Source organism: Esox lucius, chromosome 14 (assembly GCF_011004845.1).
Source record: "Esox lucius isolate fEsoLuc1 chromosome 14, fEsoLuc1.pri, whole genome shotgun sequence".
In the NCBI taxonomy this organism is placed as follows: Eukaryota; Metazoa; Chordata; class Actinopteri; order Esociformes; family Esocidae; genus Esox; species Esox lucius.
In genome coordinates, this window is record NC_047582.1 from 9,985,001 (window position 1) to 10,001,603 (window position 16,603).

Here is a 16,603-nt window from a genome sequence, read left to right on the forward strand (position 1 = left end):
TTTGTATTGTACGGCAGGAAGAATTGCTGCTGATCGCTGTCCAAACAAAGCAATCTGTGAAATCCTTCTAAGCACATTGTTAGCCCTGTGAACCAAACTAAACACAGAAACTGTTTGGTTTAAAGGGCTTCATGATTGAAATGAAGTGATGAAAAACAAGCAGTGGGGGATCAGTGAAAGGAGAAGAGAGAGTTACTCTTTCTGGTCCAGAGCTAGCCGGGTAATCTTCAGACTGTAGTCAGGACAGAGAGAGGTGATGGACAGACGATCGGAGGAGTGGTACTGAACCCTGAGAGGAGGACAGGCCCAGTGGGGAACAAGGGGGGTGAGGGGGAGAGGGGGTATGCGATAGAGAGGGACGGAGGAGGTGAAATGACAGGGAAACACAGAGAGGGACGTCAGCATGCATGTCCATGACATAATGTTTGAGGAAGGACGGCCGAATGGACGGAGCACTGACGATGTATGACAAGACAACGTGTGTGTGTGTGTGATTGGGTTTAATTATACATTGTAATTAGTGACAAAAATTTCATTTTCAAATATGTTATTTTATATGTGCATATGTGTATCTTTTTTTTTTTTACCTAATAGGTATTGAGGTGAAGGGTTTCTTATAGATGTCTGCCAGTTTTTCCATGACCACAGTAGCGGTGGTAAAGATTCTGTACGTGTGGAGGAAGGTGTTGAGGAAGTCGATAGACAGGAAGCGCAGGTCAGTCAGGCGCTCCAGCAGGCGCTCCACGCTGGCGTAGCGGATCTGGGGGACCTTGCAGGAGTTGAGCGTCTTGCTGAAGCAGATGTCCACGTCATCTTTGTGTAGCCGTGCGTCCGACCTGGTGGGACGTATCAAAAAAGCTCATCAGCCGTTGGGTGATATCACAGAGAGAACAAAGGCGATTGGTTAACCTGAGGTTTCTACAGTGGTTCTCGAAAGTATTCAACCTCTTTGGACCTTTCCACATTTTGTTGTGTCACAACATGAAATATAAAATGGATTTAGTTATGTGTTTTTCAAACTGAACAACACAAAAAAGTGAATATTGACAAAGTGAAAAATAAAATCTACAAATTGTTCTATATTAATTAATACAAATACAAAACACAAAATAATGACAAGGTGGCGAATGCTTTTGAAAGCCACTGTGAACACTGACTGATGTGAAGAACCTATCAACTCTTGATTTGGTCTCTTACTTTATCATGTGCGGCACAGTGACTTTGGAGTTCTCCTCAAACACACTGGTCATCAGGCCATTGCAACGGATATTATCTATACACTATGAACAGAGAGAAAGAGGGTAACAGAAACTCAGGAGGAGACACACTGCTAGCCATGGGGCTGAAGCTCTTTGAAAATGAACGGGGAAATGCTGGAAGGGGCGGTAAGGTCAGGCCACCTCCTCCACTGATTACCTGACTGATGTCACTGGTCCAGGCAGCTTTTTCCTGGCGGGAAGGAGCCAATAGGACAACAGAGAAGGTGGGGCTGTCAGGGGGTTCCACCACAATCTTGAACTCTAGGTGGTTGAAGCCCTGACCACCGGCGTTGTCTACAGATAGAAGAAAGGGGTGGGAGAGTTACATTACTTGTGGACTGGGTGACTGATTTGACTGACTGATTTGACTGACTGATAATGACTGAGACTTACAGTCCTCATCATTGGCATCCAGCTCCTCTACAAGGGTACATTCTATCAGGGACAACACCCCACCCTGCTGTTTGGGTCAAAGGGCAGAGGTTTAAGGTCATAACTCATGAATAGGGCAGATCAAGGCAAATGTTTCCTATTACATAATACCAACACATTGCCTATGTGTGCATACATGTACTGTATGTATAGCTACATGCATGTGTGTTTGTGTGTGTTTGCACGTGTTCATGCCTCTCACCTTGAGCAGATGTAGCTTCCCGCCGGAAGTGCGTGTGCAGACAAGGAAGTGTTTTGTAAACAGGAAGCACTGTCGTTCTCCTTCCTTCCTGAGAGACAGAGAGCCCAGACGTACCTTACTGAGCATGCCCCGTTCACTGCTGGATGGGAGCTGTATCAGAGAGCCTGATGGATGGATGGTGTGGTTGGTGGGAGGGGGAGATAAAAGTAGGTTTACTGTACATACTGGACAGTTGACTGGCTGTCTACCTGCGTTTTTAGGACCGAATCTTACCAAAACGCCCTGACCTTACATGAAACCCTCTGACTTTTTAAAATGCTTTTTTAAGGTTATAGGTTAGGTCAAGGGTTGTGGGTTAAGATTAGCAATCAAGGTTTGGTTGTTCACTTTGAGTTTGGGGACAATGAATGAAAAACATGAAAACTTGCTGTGTATTTGTGTGTGACAGTGTGTGTACGCACCCTGTCTGACGAAGGTTTGACTGGTATCCAGTAATATGTCACAGCCTTCAACGATCATTCTCTCGATGGCCAGATTCTTACGAATGTTCTCAGTGTCGCTCACCTCATCATGCATCATCCTGACAACACATTATCTACACATCATCAACACAGCCAACATTTACTAAATTAGCTATATTAGCATCACAATCACTTTTAGTTACATCAAATGCCGTTACCTAAATTAGCTACACAACCACTTTTTGCTGCATTGTCCACACACATCTACTGTTGGCAACACTATCCTGACAACCACTATTACCCTCATTACCACTGTTTGCCACAGCTACATTACCCTCACCACCATTGTTTCCCAAAGCTACATTATCCTCACTCTACAAACTCACTTTGACAGCTCCTCTAGTTTAGACTTGGCGAACTCCAGGCTCTTGCGCTCCACGTGCTCGTGAGGCGTGTGTGCCAGCAGCTCGTGGAGGGTGATGATGTAACGAGGAATCTGAAACACGACAGAAAGGTGGCTGTCGGTCAGGAGTCACACAGGTCTGAAGATCTGAGGGGTCAAAGATCCGGGTGAGGGTTGAGGTCTACCTGGAACATGGGGTACGTGAGGAAGGTCTCCAGCATGCGTCCTTCACAGGCAGCGTTAGCCTCGTACTGCTTCAGCAGCTTGTCGAAGTCTCGATTCTGCTTACAATTGGCCAGAACCTGCAGACTATACTGGTGGTTCCTCACAAACTCCTGATAGATGTTCAGCATGGGCAGCAGGATGTCAAACAGGTCGGCTGGAGAGAGACACACAAGACGTCCATGACTCTGTTTGGCATTGTGCAGGAGGGTGGAGCTAGTAAGGTGTAGATTTGACCCCATGGGTGGACTTCTGGTCACTCACCCAGCACCAGAGTTGGCCAGTTGGCTATCCGGGCCTTTAGGCCCTGGTGAAAGATCTCATGCAGGAACATAATGGTCTCACTGGTGACACAAAGGACAACAAGTTGGTATAACTTACACCTATCCAATCCCTTCAGAACACAAGTGTCTTGTGGGTAAGCGTGGGTGTTACCTGTTGAGGAAGATGCTGCTGACGTCATCGTGGCTGATAGGAGGTTTCTTGGAGCTGGCGGCCATCCGTAGTGGCCTGAGGAAGAAGTTGACCAGTACGGAGAGCTGACAGACGTACTCTGTCTCCGCCTCCACCATGTTGAACACGATGTGGTTCCTCTTCCTCATGCTCTCAGCGTGGGGGGAGCAAATGTAGTCCTGAACGATGATCTTCCACTTCCTGCGACACAGCCATCCTCGCATGAAACTCTGAACCTTTTTGATTTTTTTAATGTCTGGGTCCTCCTCCTCCTGGTGGGCCCGGTAAGGAAGCATCCTCTCCCTGTCCTTGTTCAACAATACGATCTGTGGAAACACGCTCCCCCGTCAGGTCTCTGTGTGTCTGTGGGTCTCTCTCTCTGGTGCGTGTCTGTTTTTGTGGATTTGTGTGTGTGTGTGTGTGTGTGTGTGAACTTAAGTTTCCCCGAAATGTAATTTAATTGAATAATTAGACAAATACAAAATTGATGACTGAAGGTTATGGTTGTGTTAATGGATATTTAAATAGTGGGATTAGTAAAATAAGATTTTTTCAAGGGCAATTAACTTTGTTGTCCCCATTTTGGTAGCTAAGCAAATGTGTGTGTGTGTGTGTGTGTGTCTGTGTGAGTGTTTGTGTGAATGTGTGGGTGTACCTCTGCTTTGAGCCTCTCTATCTCTGTGCCCTGGTCCTCTAGCTGGGTGCGGAGCTGGCTGGCTGCCACCTTCTCAGTCTCCATGATCTGGACCAAGTGGATGTACTTCTGCATCAGGACCTCGCGCTCAATGATGATGTCAGAGTAACTGCAGGTAGAAGTGTGGAGCGAACCAGCACACAGCACAGAGTTCATTACAAACTATATGAACTTGAGTTCAACGTGAACCGCATAGCTAGCATTTATTTATTCACTCAGATTCTACATTAGTTACATTAGGGTTTGCATATTTAGTTCAGTGTCAATCTCTTTAGAAGGGGGGAAAGGAGGACAGAGATAGGGAGACGGATGGATAGAGAAAGAGAGGGACAGAATGTGGGAAAGGAAGAAGTGGAGCGAGACAGATAGGTTACGGGTAATGGGGTGAAGAGAAAGAAAGTGCTGGAAAGAGACAGAGCGGGAAGAGAGAGTGGAGTGGAATGAAAGGGAAGAGATAATGGAGAAAGAAAAGAGAAAGAAGAGAGATAAAAAAGATGTGGGGAGAGAGGTTAGAGGGACAATGAGAGGGGAGAGAGAGGCGAAAGAGCGAGACGTAGTGTCGAGGTCAGGGCTGTGATGTAATCACTTGTGGCGGTATGGCACCAGAGTGTGACCTAAATGTGAACTGCTCCGAGCAAGAGCGTCCGCACACACACACACACGCACACACGCACACACTACTGCACATGGAGCAGATGTGTGGATAGGGGGCTGTACGTGTTTAGCGTTTGTATCAGTACACGGCCACTGTGCATCTCTGAGCATGTCACCCTGGCTGCCTGGGTCAGCTGACTTGTTTGCATGTTTTCTCATAAATACAAAGAGACAGATCAGAACCCAAACCAACCCCTGACTCCTACCCTTTCCTTAGCCCCTAGTTCCTAGCTCTTAGGCACTCAGACCATGTGAAGGTGTTTTTTGAGTTGCGGTTTTGGTGGGGTTGTTAAAAAGACTCCACCCTCTTACCTGGCCTGTTGGATAGATTCCACCCACTTATTGCAGTCGGCTTCCTCCTCCGTCCGCAGTTCCAGAGGCTTCTGACCGTCATGTCCGAACACCACCAGGAAGTAGTGCTGGAGGAAACAAGAATGAATTTAGTAAACTGAAAGTGGATTCAAAATGTTTAGATGGAACTCAGTTGCAGATAGCAGATGTTTGGATAATGATTTAGGAGGTGATTTGCACATCAACATGTCCGGGAAATACACACACAAGCCCAAACACTCACACAAATAAGAGTAAAGGCAACTTAAGAAGTATTGGCACCCTTCATGAAAATGAGCAAAAGTGAATGCAATAAATTAACAACCATAACCAACAAACAATGGGGCATTCAATAATTTCTCAAACACAATTTTATTTAATGGTTTTTATGATATTTTTCCGCAGAACATAGATTTAAAAATTATTGGCACCCCAACAATCAATATTTAATGAAGCATCCCCTGGAGGGGATATCATTGCTGAGCCTCTTCCTGTAAGGTCTGACTATTCAGACCACAGTATTCAAGTAGATGCAGGTCCGGAGACTGAGATTGTAAAACATGGATTCTGTGGTTTCGCAACAATTACTGTTTCATTTTGAGGTATCGGGTCATTGTCTTGTTGAAAGGTCCATCCACCGCCATGTCTCAGTCTCCTGGTAGAGGCAACCAGGTTTTGGGCTAAAATATACTGGTACTTAGTGGAATTCATTCTACCTAAGATCTTAACAAAAGCTTCTGGACCACTAGTCTTAAACTGCACAAATGCATAAATGATTGTGAATATCAGGTGCTTTTCCTTGTTTGCCGTCCTTTTTTGTTGTCAAACATATGGCCAAACAGTATGGCCAAAAGGTTACATTTGTTTCTAATCTGACCAAGACACATGATTCCAATTGTAGTTCCAATAACGGTTTGTGGGTTGGGCTCAGTAAGGGCTTCGTTTTCATATAACCCTTACAAAGACCTTTTTGACATGGAGGTGGCGTCTAACAGTTGCTTTTCAGCAGTGATAACCCCAAGATTCCACTAGTGCACTTCTGAAATTTTCATCCTTGGGTTCTTCTTTGCCAGCCTCACCATCTTCCTCACCACGCGTGTGGGTTATGTGTACATGCATGCTCTCCTTGGCAAACTTGCAAATGTTCCAGACTTTTTTTAGTTATAGCCCCGACTGTGCTTAGTGGTAGTTTCAACTGTTTTTGCTGAAAGATCTTTGGTTTTACCCATGGTGATGGATTTTGCATGTGTGTAACCTAATATTTGTGCCCCAGAGAAAACAGGAACCAGCAAAAGGCATCAATGCACTCCCTCAAGACTGAGATCAACTCAAAATAATTTTCATGACAATTTTCATAAGATTTCATGACAAATGACAATTTAACTTTCATTTGTAATATTATTTATGGATGCCAATACTTTCGTATTTCAGAAAAAGTCATACTACTGAATAAAATGTTTTGTGTTTGAGATATTATAGGATACAGCACCCCCTTATATTTCAGCAGAACTTTAAATCATTGTTTGTGTTAGTTATTTTTTGCATTAAATTGCTCAATTTAATCAAGGGTGTCAATACTTCCTAGTTGATAGCAGATGCACACACGTTCCAAGTTGCTCTCTCACTCACAGGAATGAGATAAACAAGTTTCCTTTTTATATAGACATTCCCCCACATAAAAAATTCTCATGATAGAGAGACTTCATTTTTAAAAACCTGTGAGAAAATGTATTAGGAGTGGAAAACAGGTTATTTAATCCCAAATGAGCCCTCCTGTCTGTGAATCATTCAGTTGACCAAAAAGCTTCAGAGAGAACCAGAGAGTGCTGGTTGCCTGCAGAAAAAAATACATTTTATTTAGCTCTGCCCACAGATTCCTTGTGAGGAGAGAAACTGTGTAAGAAAATATGAGAGATATTGAAAATATGACTTTTATTATTAATTCTAAACTGTGTATTACATTTATAGTCCTTTTAATATTCAACAGTATTATTACATGTTGAATGTTCAATTTCTATTTTACATGAAAATGCATGTTAATAGTATGATCATTCAAATGTCACTGCTGGTCAGCTTATAGAAAAACATTACCATGGTAATCTGTGTCTGATACATTACCATGGTAATCTGTGTCTGATACCTAAAATGGAAGCCTCAATGAGAATATATATTCATACAGCTAGACTGAAATTCCAGACTTTGTTTTTATAAAATAGAATCTGATGATACATAAAGATACGTGTGCAGTGTGAACGTGTGTATGGGCGGGTGAGACACTAGCTAGTGAGTCCCTGTTAAGAGACCAGAGAGAGGCTTAAGGGCTTGTTTGTGTTTGTGTTTGTGTGTGTGTGTGTGTGTGTGCGTGCGTGCGCGCAGGTTACATAACCACCAGGGCTGCTCCTTGCTGCTGCTAATGCAGCTTCCCTGGCTGAAGGCCTGCTGCCTGCAGGGGAATAACAATGGGAGACAACCATGGAGAGGGAGTGTTGTGGGAGGGGGAGGGAGAGGGGAGAGTGTGAGGGAGGGAAATGGAGGAGGTAGGGGGCAGGCCCACACACAGAGCCACTCCGCACCATCAAACGATTAGTTCACATCATGTGAATGCGATAGGAGTTCCAGACAGTGGTCTCCAGAGTCAAACTGAAGAAGGCCAAATGATGCCAGGCTTTAAGCGTGGATATTACCACAATTTAACATCCTGTCTGGACACCCAGGCACAATGTTTTATGGGTAAGACAGCACTGAGCCTGTTATCCTCTGGTGTACCATTGGGTCAAAATCAACATATTGTTTTTTTAAGATATACTTCTCAGGCCTTTTTTTTTTTTTGCTAAAACAGTAAACTGGAGAAAGAAAGTTTTAGTTGAAAGAGCAGTAGGTCAGAATCCAACCCACCCCACAACAGTAGATACCGGCGGCAGCAGCTTAGATTGCTGGATCCCCCCAGGCTACAGAATGAATGTATTGCAATTAGATTCCACAGCCGGGCCTAGACTTTTCTGATGTCTCCTAAAGGGCTGAATGTGTAGAACTGTTTCACTTAATTGTAGGGGATCAAAGAGGCAGGGCGGTGGAATAGTCACTAAGATTGCAGATGTTTAGGACAATTTTCTTTCCATTTGGCCCAACTGAGGTAATTCTAAATGTTTGTGGGGTTTGAAGTTACCCTACAGTTGTGAGGGAACAAATGTTTCGTTCATTTTTCTCCCTTCCCCAATTTCATCATATTCATCTGTATCTACAGATCATTTTTCCACATTTCAGCAACGATAATGGATTTCAGAAGAGTTCCAGATCATGGTTTGCATTCTTCCTAGGATTTCTACGCCAAGCCATTCTGCTTTTTGTGACACTGCTCATCCAACCAAGAGTTTACTTGAGTCAATGCGTGGGCCGGCCCGCTCACCTGACAACCTCAGTTAACTTAGGAGGCAGAAGTGCGTTAGAAAGTGGCTAGAGCGGGTTGACACCAGGAAATCCCCGGTGATGACACACAGATCTAAGGATGATGCTCCCTTCGGTTACATTCCATTAGAGCACACTTAAGACACACATGCATTCACATGAGGAGTCATTAATTACAGTATCAGTTGGTATGGTATGAGGTTATATTCTCCCTAAAATAACTTCATCTCAGTTGAAGAGACACTGACCCGCTTCTACAGCGGCACGTGGACAGGTGCAACAGACATGAAGAAAGATGAATAAATAATGATATTCCAATTGTGAGAGTGCATCATGATCGCTGACCAGCTTTGACATAGAGCTGTGGAGAGTAACATCATACAGATGGGCCTACAATAAGTTTGTGGGTGTTTGTTACTGTGTGACTACAGGTGCGCATGTGAGTGCATGTGTGTGTGTTCATGATAGGACAGATTAAGAATTTCAGCTGGTCAGTTAGGTGTCTGAGCTGCTCACGGCACCAAAACACCAACATGTTGATTTCCTGTGAATGGCTCAACAGGGATAACATATACACACAAAGGGAGAGCTCTATACACTCTGTGGTACACTGCTATTCTTAGTCAGGCACAGAAGCATCCTAAAGCAGTGTCTAGTACTTTGACACACACACACACACACAGAGCACCTGAATCTTCAGCAACCTCCATCTCAACATCCTTCTCCCAGTCTCCCGAAGCCTCCCCTGTCTTTCTAAACCCCTCTGTCTCTCTCTTCTCCTCTTTCTCTCCCTCCCTCTTATTCTGTAGATTTCTTTCTGTTAACTCATTTTAAGTGTCTCATCCCTGTCTCATCCCTCTTCCACTGACCCTCCAGCCTTCGCTCCCTGTTATCTGCCCCTTCCTCTCCTCCTCTCTCTCTGTGAGGCTACCTTGTATTGATGTGCTTCTGTGAATGGTGTGCGTGGTGCATTGACAACTGTTGTGCGTTTGTGTATGTGTATATGTGTGTGAGATATCTGTTCTAAAACTGTGCCACTTCAACTATCTACCCTGGTAACCATGGTAACCCATCAATCAGCCGACTGGCCGGCACTGAAGTAGCCTATAGTAGACCGCCTCATTAGCATACAGAACTTTCCTCTGAGCGACCACAGAGGTAGATTATCTAAGGACTTACATAAAGAGTGAGATGCACCCAGAGAGATCGACTGAGACAGAGAATACCCGCCCTATCCTCCCACCCTCTCACTCTCTCCTGCTTCCATCCTTTACCAAAAGCATTAGAGGAAACAATCTTTCCTAAACCACTAGTTTACAGTCTACCCCTCAACACTATCTTATCCCCAGAGACAGAGCCTTCACACAGAACCTTCCGTGACTACCTCCCTTCTCTGCACAGGGTCTGGGTTTTAAAGTGTGCAGCATGGTTAGAGACACAAGCTAACCTCTTAACTAATTCCAGAGTCCAGGACACACACACACACACATAGGGACCAGGGACATTAACACAAGGCACAGTCCAAACCCCCTAGACTCATGCAGTAGCTTGATGAGAGTGAAAAAATCATGAGCACAGTAACTTTAAGAGATGAGGCAGCTGCTTATAGGAATGACCGCTGAAGACAACACTGTAGTCTGTTTCCAAATGCACTACTCAGTATGTATATGTGTGTCTATGTGTGTGTCTATGTGTGTCTGTGTGTTTGTGTGTTTGTGTGTCTGTGTGGATTTCTGAGAGGACATTTGTACAACACATACTCTGCTCTGCCACTGAAAAAGCATGCTCTCTGGTGTTTTTGTCCAGTTTAAATGCTTTAGTGTGTTTGTGTGTGTGCATTTAAAATCCTTTCATTTTGATGTCTTTGCTGCAGTGTTTGTTTACCACTAACTCAACAAGTTCTTGTGAAATCCAGTAATACATTAAATCAACACACAATACCCAACAACGACACACCGGGGGGAAAAAACACAGATTTAGAAATGTGTGCTATTTTATTGAAAGTGAAACACTGTTTATAAGTATTCAGACCCTTGGCCATGACATTCCAAATGGAGCTCCGATGCAGGGGTCTACAGAACCTGACTGGAGTCCACCTGTAGTCGCCTGCAGACCCACACTTTACAGTGCATGTCAGAGCAAAGACAGATAAAGATATATAAGAAATGACTAAAGCACTAAATGTTCCCAGGAGCACAGTAGGTTCAATCTTTGTGAAAGGAAGAGGTTTGGAACCACTGAGACTCTTTTTAAAGCTGGCCAAGAGGGACCTTGGTCATGGAGCCAACCAAGAACTGAGTCACTCTAACAGAGCTTCAGAGTTTCTTGGCAGACATGGGAGAACCTGCCAGAATGACAAGCATCTCTGAACCACTCCATCAATCAGGCATTGTAAAGTATTAAAGTGGCCACATGGAAGCCACTCCTGAGTAAAGGCAAATGACATGTTGCCTGAAGGGCTCTGAGAGCATGAGGAAAAATGTATCTGGTCTCATTAAACCCCCCAAAAAAACCTAAATGCCAAACATTACATCTGGCAAAAACAAGATACCTCTCATCTACTGGCTAACACCATCCCTACGTTGAAGCATGGTGTTGGAAGCATTATGCTATGGGGGATGCTTATTGGTGACATGGAATAGGAGACAGGTCAGGATCGAGGGAATGATAAATGGTGCAAAATACATAGAGGTCCATGAAGAAAACCTGATCCAGAGTGCAGAGGTCTTTAGAATGGGTGAAGATTCACCTTTCAGCCCTTAAGACAAAGCCAAGACAACAATGGAGTGGCTTTGGGATAAGTCTGTGACTTCAGGATTTAGTCATTCAACCAAATCACAGACTTCAACCCTATTGAATATCTGTTGAGAGATCTGAAAATTGAAGTTCATTGATAGTCCACATTCAATCTAACAGAGATTGAGAGGATCTACAGGGAAAAATTTGAGGAATTGCCCAAATCAAGGTGTGCAACACAGGTATAGGCATACTTAAGAAGACTTGAAGCTGTAATCACTGGCAAAGGTGCTTCTAGAAAGTAATGAATAAAGGGTCTAAATCCTTTTGTAAATGAGATATTTACATTTATTTCCAATAAATTGGCATACATTTCTAAAAACCTGTTTTTCATTAAGGGATGTTGGGTGTAAATTAAAAGGAAAGGGAACCTAAACACAACCATAAAAGATAGCTAGCCTACATTCCAGGACAAATGGAGTTTGTTAGCTAAAGTTAGCTAAATATTTAGATTCCTGAATGCAATTCAAGTCGTGTATCTGTACGTAAGCCTAGGCTTGCTGGTGCTAGGCAAACCATTTTGACAATTTCTGCCTGCTAGTGTGCAAACGCGCCATGGCTGCCGCTTATAAGACCATATTTTTATGTTCCATACCATTTCGTTTTCTCATTAAATTACTTTATTGAAACATTGGAATGTCTACACAAAGTTTTATATATTGACTGTTTACTCCATAGGGGTATCCAAAGTCAAACCAAATTTCTCAGAGGCATTACAATTGGTGCAGCTGCGCTCTGGAAATATACGACTACTGGGATACTGCCAAGTATCGGCATGTGGAAACAATTAAAATAAATCCAACTCAAGAAAAAAAATTGTGTAGCCTTAATTTTACTATCACCCTGCAAATCTCCGTTTTGGACGAGACTGTCTTTATTATTTTCTGGTTAAAGAAAAGCCATAGTGCTGAAACTGCAAACCTACTTAATGGTAATAGTGCTCTCCATTACTCCTTGTGGCCCTGTTTTAAAGCTGATTAGGGACATTCTTGGGATCTGGATGGATGTTAGATTTCAACTATGAACTGGTGAAATTGGGATGACTAACTGGCCTTCAACCAACATAATCAAAAATTGTTTGGGATCTTGCGTGAATATGTTAAAATGAAGAGCCAGGTAGAAATCACAACACATTTTTTCATAGCAATAATGTGTGTATAAACTGTAGACCCATCAATTACTGATATTTTTGTACCTTTTTGTCACTAAGTGGGGTCAAGCCTGTTTAGGGAGAATGTTTCCTAGCAGGAGGTTGTAAACGGTGACCTCATACATGTTGTCCACCACCTGCACACACATGCCTTAAAAATGATAGAAGATACAGACCCAAGTGACTCTGACTGACCCGGCTGAGTTATGAATTAAAGGTCTGTGTCGCTAGAGTTGTGTGATAGCACTGCAGCTTTCTGTGTTTTATTACTCTATATTTCATTCCACCATCCAATACAGTTTTCCATTGGGATTTTAAATGTCAGTATACAATAGGTTATTAGACCTCTATCTTTATATGTATCATTAGAAAACACAGATTTAAAGCTGTCCATTAAACACATTTTAGGAATGTCCCGGTCAGCTTACCTTTGACCACTAGGATACATTATCAGAATGTATTTTTAGAAGATATTTGGAAATACAGGGCCATAATAGGATTCACGCATTAACCCCACTGAAGTCTTGGTCCAATATGGCCGACAAACAACTCAATTGCTCTTACTGAACAATTCTGTATGACCATCCCTGTATTAACTATAATTGTGGTCTGAAAATCTCCTAACATGTTCATGGCAATGTGGAATACATAACCACATGACTCAGGCGTGCCTATGTTAAATTATTCCCAAACAGTGGTTTATATCACACATTTTCAAAAATGTTATCATTAGTAATTGCAATATTTCTTCTTCAGACATATTCAATGGATATTTATAGTACATTTATAGTACATGTAAAAAAAAAATTGCTCATTACCAGGTGAACATGTATTGGCATGGAATTGTACATTTAAACATAAACGTAATATATGCAGCTGGTTTCTAGTTCTCTCCGTCTTATGAAAACATTTGATAGCACTGTATTTGATCTGGTAACATCAATGACTATTCATTTTTACATTTCCATTTACAATGCAACTAGTGATCTAAAATCAGCAATGTTTTATTCTGTTAATAATTTAACATTTATATATTTGACATTCCTTGCTCATGTGGTTGTGTATTGTATATTATCACAGACATTTTAATATTCACTATTTTCAGGCAGACTAGAATTATCTTTAATGAAATGGTCTAATATTAAATTATTGAGTTGTTTGGAGGCCTAGTGCCCATCATTTTAGAAATTATTTTATAGGAAAAAGGCTCCTGCAGGATTAAGGTGTGAACCCTGTGATGGCCCTGAATCTACAATCATTTAAATCCCTGTTCTAGCTAGTGCCCACATTTTTGCCGCTATTATCAGTTAGAATTTATAAATATAGCTGCCCTATTAGACAGAATTACAGTATACTTCTTTAACATTTGAATGTCATTGGCACAATATGGGCATTTCTTTTAAACAATAGTTGTAGTTGGTGGTTTTAAAGTGGTTTATATTCTGTATAATTTGAACTGTAATTTTAAGACCTTTCAGAACTACTTGTCAAAGAAAGTTTATCATGGTTTCCTTTTCAAAGTTATTTATATTGGTACTTTTGTTATGTACTCTAGTATTCAGAAGTCACTGTTCTGTTGACCTGAACACAAAACAAATGGTGATGGATAGCCATGAATCTCACCTTTCCAAGAACATAGGACTAAAGACATTTCTGAGGAATAACTTGTTGCATACAGCCATTGTTTGTCATTGGGTAAACTCCCTATGGGAAAAGAAATAATAGGATCCCAGGATAAACAAAAGACTAAAAAACACAGAGAAACCTCCATTGCTGCACTGCAATCACACATTTTCCAACTAGGGACTTGGACTAATTGGCTCATGGCCTAATAAATTCACACACATTTCACACACTGAGTTGAACAGAGGGCACACATCGGGTCAGAGACCTTAAGGCAATAACATGCAATAACAGGACAAACACAATCTGAGGAGGAAAGTGTTGGTAGTGTTGCCAACATTGACACTTACTGTATTTGGACTGATTTGGTTTGTTCAAGGTTGGACAGAGTGGTTTATTAGTAACTAATTAGTACCAGAGCAATAGGTGTTGGAGTCCTGTTAGTTACCTGCACTGTTCAGAGCTGGAGAGTCTTTCACACACACACACACACACACACACACACACACACACACACACACACACACACACACACTGTCCAACATGACTCTGGATCTAATGTGACCAAATGTGATCTAAGATAAGTGACCTGATGAGACAATTAAAAGCACTTCTCCTACTGCCCGTCCATTGAGCTAAGTGCTGTTTTATTAGATGATGACTGTGGTGGTGTGTTGGGGATTTGGTTTCCGTCCTATTTTCCCCAATGTGCAGGTCTTGTGATTTCATTAAAGTTTTAAACAAAAAAGGCACAGAGCGGATATTATATTGGAAGCTAACCCTCATCCAGAGAATGCAAAGCAGGCCTAAATGTAGTACAATAAGTGGACTCAGGTGTTTGTTTCAGGGTGATTTAAAAAAAACAAAGGCTGGATACTGAGCTACAATGACGTCAATTGGGACACATTGTAGATGCACAGACACTCAGTATATCACAATAGTGCTAGACAGGCCTACGGCACCCAGAGTTAGAGACACACACACACACACAATGTTGACACAGACAGACACTGTGTAAATGCTAAAATATTTATAGAATAAACATTCATATAATTGTGCAGATCCAAATGCTGTAGGACACAGTAGTATACACAGAGACAGTGTAAGCTTTATCTACCTTCCAATTGCTCGAGTGTGCTAGGTAAACAGGAAAACATCTGTTCCAAGTCACTGACTAGATGGAGCTCATTTCATTAAGATGTCGGCCAGTAATGGATTTTATCATAGCATAGGGGCTATTACGCTAGTAGCCTATTTCCACATATAGCCCCGGTACACTAGATTTGAAAATACTACAGTTGTCTATGTGACAGACACAGTATAGAAATCAATTGTCATCCCTCCTCTACTGTGCACTTTCTGTGCGTAATCCCTGTCTATGCTGCAAGTCCTTAATCTGTTTTACGTAAGAAAACAGGGTAGGGTGCCAATCCTCAGTGTCAACACAGCGAGCAGAGATCAAAACCAAAACACAGAACCATGTCAGTTGCACTGCAATACCCGATAGGATACCATGGCAACTAGGGTACCAAACCCACCTGCTGCTTGTCAACCGTGTCCTTGTTGAGGGTGGACCCTTTGGGCGCGGGAACCCTCTCGCACGTGCACCCCTCCAGCAAGTAAATCCCGGAGGGCCGGGTGCTCTGGTCGTTCTCGAAGTAAAAGAGCACATTTTGGTAGAGAGCAAAGTACTTATCGTTCCATCGACTGTTCTCGGTCGTCTTCTTGCTCAGGATGCCGCGCTTCGTGCCCTCTTTCCGCGCGACAACCGACAGATACAGAGCGTGCCCCTCATTATACCGCACGCTCTTCTGCATTTTCTGAGACCCTTTCTCTCTGTCGATTTCAGAAAGTTATTGATTTTGTTGATGTCATATTTGTGACAAATTTCTCATATTTTGTCACAGAGTTGACAGTCAGTGTATGAGACTGAGAAAGAAGTGGAGGGGAGAGGTAAATCCAAGCTTACCACAGACGCGCAGAAAAGTTGGAGTCCTATCCTAGCGCGCTGCGCGCAGCGAAGCAAGCAGGCTGTCTACCGGAGTCTACCCAGACGGACCCAGAGGGTCCAACCAGAAATAAATCAATGAACGCACGTCTCCATGCCAGAAAGTAAACCCAAACTGACCCAAATGTTGAGAAATGTATATGTATATAAAATGGAAAATCACAACTTGTCGTGCAGGCTACAGCAACGTAAACCAAAATAGATTGAGGGAACAGACGGCGAAAACAGCGCTAATCGGCTTTGACAGCAATTTAAAGAGACAGGTCGCTGTAATATACTCCACTGGACTGGAGTTGGTGTCTGTCTCTCTAACCCACCTTAGAGCTACTGACTGCCAACCAGGGCGGGCCGACGTACGTTCCTTTCTGGACGGTCTAGCCTTAACAGTCTCTCTCCTTTTCGCACTCTCTCTCCCTTTCACTCTCTCTCTCTCCCTTTCACTCTCTCCCACACACATGATTTAAGATCAGACTTTTATAGAAAGGAGAATCATATTTCATGCTTCGTGATG

General features: G+C 42.7%; 1 protein-coding gene across 4 annotated transcripts in view; it reads right to left on the reverse strand.

Moving 5' to 3' along the window:
- Positions 1–16,603, reverse strand: part of LOC105014758 (ras-specific guanine nucleotide-releasing factor 2) — a 23,857-nt gene extending 7,254 nt beyond the window's left edge. For 2 of the 4 annotated variants that reach the window (XM_013137053.4, XM_013137052.3), the window contains exons 1-13: positions 15,623–16,602; positions 5,093–5,199; positions 4,088–4,235; positions 3,415–3,758; positions 3,244–3,323; positions 2,943–3,136; positions 2,741–2,850; positions 2,355–2,473; positions 1,894–2,057; positions 1,653–1,719; positions 1,417–1,553; positions 1,198–1,280; positions 588–836 (exon numbers count right to left, since the gene is read on the reverse strand). In XM_013137053.4, coding sequence (XP_012992507.1) covers positions 588–836; positions 1,198–1,280; positions 1,417–1,553; positions 1,653–1,719; positions 1,894–2,057; positions 2,355–2,473; positions 2,741–2,850; positions 2,943–3,136; positions 3,244–3,323; positions 3,415–3,758; positions 4,088–4,235; positions 5,093–5,199; positions 15,623–15,901 — 2,081 coding nt within the window. In that variant the 5' untranslated portion in view covers positions 15,902–16,602. Of the gene's footprint in view, positions 1–196; positions 290–587; positions 837–1,197; positions 1,281–1,416; positions 1,554–1,652; positions 1,720–1,893; positions 2,058–2,354; positions 2,474–2,740; positions 2,851–2,942; positions 3,137–3,243; positions 3,324–3,414; positions 3,759–4,087; positions 4,236–5,092; positions 5,200–15,622 lie in introns of all 4 variants that reach the window. The other 2 variants (XM_013137049.3, XM_013137051.3) reach the window with 2 other exon arrangements.